This window comes from Danio rerio, chromosome 21, assembly GCF_049306965.1.
Source record: "Danio rerio strain Tuebingen ecotype United States chromosome 21, GRCz12tu, whole genome shotgun sequence".
NCBI classification, from domain to species: Eukaryota; Metazoa; Chordata; class Actinopteri; order Cypriniformes; family Danionidae; genus Danio; species Danio rerio.
The window spans coordinates 47859458-47865000 of NC_133196.1; the positions used below are offsets into that span (position 1 = coordinate 47859458).

The 5543-nt window shown below is 35.3% G+C and overlaps 1 protein-coding gene across 1 annotated transcript; it reads left to right on the plus strand.

The window, feature by feature from the left end:
• Window positions 1-231: 231 nt before the first annotated feature.
• Window positions 232-5143, plus strand: fgf1b (fibroblast growth factor 1b). Its single transcript, NM_001105278.1, has 3 exons — window positions 232-437; window positions 1843-1946; window positions 3404-5143. The coding sequence occupies exons 1-3, from the start codon at window positions 269-271 to the stop codon at window positions 3605-3607; spliced, it is 477 nt and encodes a 158-aa protein (NP_001098748.1). The 5' UTR covers window positions 232-268; the 3' UTR covers window positions 3608-5143.
• Window positions 5144-5543: the final 400 nt, after the last annotated feature.

Below are 5543 nucleotides of genomic sequence, written 5' to 3' on the forward strand. Positions count from 1 at the left end.
ACTATAAAATCCAAAGTGATTAAATAAAACAACACATTCTAATGACATACTGCACAAATTGTAAAACTTCTTTAGACTCACAATGATAATAACCATAATTATGTTTTAAAATAGCAGCACCTTTCTGGCAGTTTATAATAAGTCCGTGTGAAGGAGTTGTGCGTGACACAAGCTCCTTATAAGTGCTGGCTTAAGCTCGGAGGACCGATCCATTTCAGTCGCGGGGGTGTTCAAGAACACAGCGCCTCTCAAAGCAGCAAAACGCGCGATGACCGAGCGGGATTTCACTGCTTTTGCACTGCTGTCTTCCACTACAGACAACAGAGACACAAAACACAACTCTCTCATAAAACTCCACTGCAGAAATGGAGGATTTCATCTCCGGATCCTACCCAGCGGGACGGTGGACGCGAGCCGACAAGACAACGACATTAACAGTCAGTATAGAGTCATTTGAAATTGAGGTAAAGTTAGTTTTATAATAATTTCTCCGTAATATAACTTCACAAAATTATCTCTATATATTCAAAGTAGTATTAGCAGCCAATTACTTTCAAAGTACAACATTGTCCACAGTCAATTAAATAGCGCTAATGTTTTTTCCAAGTCATCATAGCTTACTTACATGTGAATTCAGACCGAATAATCAAAGTACCATGGTAAACAACTTAGGGAGCATGTCACAAGTTGTCATTGAACGAATGTGGGAATATAAAACCAACTTTACCTCAATCCATTTGAACTTTAAAGCCATCCCTGCTGAAAAATCCAGCTTAAACCAGCCTAGGCTAGTTGGCTGGTTTTAGCTGGTCGACCAGCCTGGTTTTAGAGGGGTTTTGGCCATTTCCAGGCTGGTTTCCAACCATTTCCAGCCTGGTCCTAGCTGGTCAGGCTGGAAAATGACCAGCAAAATCCAGCTAAAACCAGCTCAACCAGCCTGGTTGAAGCTGGATATAGCTGGTTTTGGCTGGACTCTCAGCTTGGCTAGGCTGATCAAGCTGGTTTAAGCTGGTCATCTCCCAGCCTGACCAGCTAAGACCAGGCTGGAAATGGCTGGAAACCAGCCTGGAAGTGGCCAAAACCCCTCTAAAACCAGCCTGGTCGACCAGCTAAAACCAGCCAACCTAGGCTGGTTTAAGCTGGATTTTTCAGCAGGGATTTATAAAGTGAGATTCTCATGTTTTGGCTAAACAATGAGCTAAATGTAATGAATAAGATCAATATTACACTATTAATGGCGTGGATTGGTTGTTTCTATGAAATTATGGTGTATATGGGTGTACAGTGCACACACATGAAAAAATAATTTATAGGCTACTGTTTTCAAACTATACTATAGTAAAGTGCTTACGGCAACTATAAAGTTTGAACCATACAAAACTACCTGACAAAAGTCTTGCCTATCCAAGTTTTAGGAACAACAAATAATAACTTGACTTAGTTTATCATTTGGCAGTTCATTCCGCTGTGGTGACCCCAGAATAACAAAGGGATTAAGCCGAAAAGAAAATGAATGAATGAATTTATATAGTGTTTTATATCCATATACCATAAAGTGTATTATATTGCATATATTATAGCATTTACAGCACTTTCTTAGTGACTTCTTCACCATACTATACTATAGTGAACTGATAAACCATAATAAACACTGTTGTATACTTTAGTATTTATTACTGTATACTTTGGTCATTTGTTTACTATAGTTGTTGCATTACCATAGCACCTATAATATCACCACAACAAACCAATTCAAGTGCTTTACCATAGTATGGTTTAAAAAATATAGTATTTATTGTGAATTTACTATAGATTTGTTGTTATAGTGTTGTTGTATGGCAGCTCTTTTAAAGGTAAAAGCAGTGAAAGCAGGAGTTGTGGCCATCAGAGGTCATGAGACTGGACTATACCTTGCAATGGACAAATGTGGAAGACTTTATGGCACCGTGAGTTTATATATACTTGAATACCACTATTTTTCAGTGCTGTTTCACATGTATTAATGTGTACTTATAGTCATTAAAATAACTATGAAATGACCTACCCCTGACCCTAACCTTAACCCATGTAGTTTCCTTAATCCGCTACTTAATTAGATAACACATTCCTTTATTTAAGCAAACACTGTAAGTAGGCATACTGTAAAATAAAGTGCAACCTGTATCTGTTTGACATTAATATTTTTAATATAATTAAATTTTTTTTTTTTAAATGGAGATTTCTATTACTTGAAAGCTGAATAAATAAGCTTTTAATTCATGGTGGGTAATTATTCATTCATTCATATTCTTTTCGGCTTTGTCCATTTATTAATTGGGTGTTGCCACAGCGGAATGAACTGCCAACTTATCTGACATATGTTTCATGCAGCGGATGCCCTTCCAACCGCAACCAAGTTCTGGGAAACACCCATTCACTCTCATTCACACACATACACTACTCACCTATAGCGCATGTGTTTGGACTGTGGGGGAAACCGGAGCACCCGGATGAAACCCACACAAACACGGGGAGAACATGCAAACTCCACACAGAAATGCCAGCTGACCCAGCCAAGACTCGAACCAGCAACCTTCTTGCTGTAAGGCGCAATCGCCACCATGCGCCCAAATGTATATAATAAAGATTAATATTATTATTGATGATGATTATTATTATTATTGATTATTATTATTATAAAGTTATTATTATTTATTTTGTATTATTATTGATTTATTTTTATTATTAATTTATTATTATTGATTTATTATTACTATTATTTTTATTAGTATAAATATAATATTAGTGATTTATTATTATTATTAAAATATTGATTTAATATTATTATAATTATTGATTATTATTATTATTAAAATATTGATTTAATATTATTATTATTGATTATTATTATTATTGATTTATTATTATTACTGATTATTATTATAAATTTACTATTATAAATTTATTATTATTATTATTAATCTATTATTATTGATTGTTAATATTATTGATTTATTAATATTATTGATTATTATTATTAGTAGTAGTAGTATTAATATTATCATCATTAATTATGTATTATTATTAATAATACGTATTAATCTTTATTAATCATTAGAACTTATATTATATAATTATTTGTTAGGATAGGGCAATATTTGTTATATAGAATATATAGAAGTACTCAAATGTTAATGTTTTTAAGTCATCAAATTAAGTGCTAAGCAATGCATATTATTTACAAAATATCTTCATGGATTTTAGTAAACTTATGGCATTAAAGAAAAATTTATAATTTTAACCCATATAATGTATTTTTTTGGCTATTGACAAAACTATACCTATGCTATGCAACCTAAGACCTAAGACGGTACCTCTTTAAACTGCAGCTCATTTGTAAATGATGTGCTGATCTTTGTGCCAGGCTGTGCTGAATGAAGAGTGTTTCTTCATTGAGAAGATGGAGGAAAATCACTACAACACATACCGTTCGCAGAGATATCAGGACAACGGAGACTGGTTTGTGGGCATCAGAAAGAACGGACGGACAAAAGACGGCTCCAGAACACACAAGGGCCAAAATGCAGTCTACTTCCTACCGATTCCAGTGGATGGCAGCGTACAGTAACATTCAGCTCTTCCATTTAACACAAGAACTATGAAGATTTGTAAATACCAAACATAAATGTGGAGACAGTGCTTAGTTAGCTATTTTGTCTTTATGTGAAACTGGTTATTAGATGTTAGTTGACTGTTATGTTTATAAATTAAATTAACAGATCAAGGAATTTTTCACAGTATGTCCTATAATATTTTTTCTTCTAGAGAAAGTGTTTTATTTCGGCTAGAATAAAAGCAGGTTTCTTTTTAAAAACATTTTAAGGTCAATATTATTAGCCAGCATTATTTTATCAATTTTTTTTGTCTAAAGTCAACCACTGTTAAACATTGGCTTCCATAATTACCCTAACTTTACCCTAATTAACCTAGTTAAGCCTTTAAATGTCAACATGACAAAGATAAAATAAATCAGTTATTAGAGATGAGTTATTAAACTATTATGTGTAGAAATGTGCTGAAAAAAATCTTCTGTTAAATAGAAATTGGGAAAAAAAAACATCTACAGGGGGCTAATAATTCAGAAGGGCTAATAAATGTACAGTTTATATGTACTCAGGGCTTTACATCAACACTTGCCAACCCGCCAAATGTGGGTAGATTCCGGTTGTGGCTCATCGTCACTACAGATTAGACTGTTAGTTTATGACCGTTTGTCTATATGCGCACTAATGTGATCTTAGAATCGAGAAGCAGCACGACTGACAAAAACAGCTTGTCGCCGAGCAAAGGAAAGCAGGTGAATAACGAATGAGAGGATCACATGCATGGTGAGACAGGCTTTCCTCACTCACTGACGATGGCTTAACGCCCCATTCACATGGGGCATCAGCGTCAATGCTTTCTATACACTTTGGGTGACGTCAGGCATTGCCGATCTGCATTGTGGATCCGTCGGCGCGGCTTCAGAGGCGTTGCTCGCTGCAGAGATTGGAACTAGCTCAACTTTTCAAGCGCCGACTAAAGCGTCAGCCAATCAGATCGCTGTATGCAAATACACCAGCTAGACAGTGGCCTATTGCTGACTGAATTTCATTGGCTGATGCTGCTATGAAGATCGCTTCAGCCCCAACTTCAGACACGCCTTCAGTCAAGCGTTGATGCTGAAGCCCCGTGTGAATGGCGCGAGTGTTTGAAAGCTCTAGTGAAACAAAACTAGTGCGATGCTCGTGCACCCACAGTCCTTCAAGAACTCGAGATTCTTTGTAAGCAGCAGCAGTTGTTGCCGCTTTCGCTTTAACCATTCTTTGAACAGATTATTAATTGGCCTAACATTAACCGTGTGCACGGCATCATCCTGTCATTAACGCACACAGAATATTTTTCACCCGCCTTATTTGCTTGCTGTTATTTTTGTTAATAAAGTTTAATAATCATCCTTTACAATAATATTGCTTTAATATGTTGTTGTTGTATGCATATAACTGGTGATCTGGGATATTGAGCCAGAACAGATCACTGTGCATAGTTTTAAATGCGTGAGAATATATATATATATTTTTAAATGTCAGCTGTTTTGTTGAATAAAAAGTGTATGTATACAGCAGTATTTTGCTTGTTTTGACACATTATTTTAAATTTGTTGCGAGGAAATAATTAGTTTGGTGTGGCCATTGACAAAAAAGGTAAATCTTTATTGTGTTGAGGCCTGAAAAGTCCTGTGAAAGAAAACTAAATGCAATGCGACACTTAATGAAAGCATAATCCATTTAGCGTATAAACAAAACACACTTAAATGAACGAGGAGGCAAGTGGAAAACACACAAAACCTAAATGAAGTAATTTTCAGATGCCGCAACCCATGCCAAAGTCAAATTTATGCATATAAAATATATTTTCCCAACAACAAAATTGTGGCTAGTGAAAATGGCGAGTGGCTAGTAACGATGGAAAACTACTAGCCACAGTGGCCGGTGATCAAAAAAGTTAATGTCAAGCCCTGTATG

Bases quoted from the DNA above. Each gene is read 5' to 3' on its own strand.
- fgf1b (NM_001105278.1), top strand. From the start codon at position 269: ATGACCGAGCGGGATTTCACTGCTTTTGCACTGCTGTCTTCCACTACA. The intron at 438-1,842 runs GTCAGTATAGAG...GTTGTATGGCAG, and splicing joins ACAAGACAACGACATTAACA to CTCTTTTAAAGGTAAAAGCA. The intron at 1,947-3,403 runs GTGAGTTTATAT...TCTTTGTGCCAG, and splicing joins GTGGAAGACTTTATGGCACC to GCTGTGCTGAATGAAGAGTG.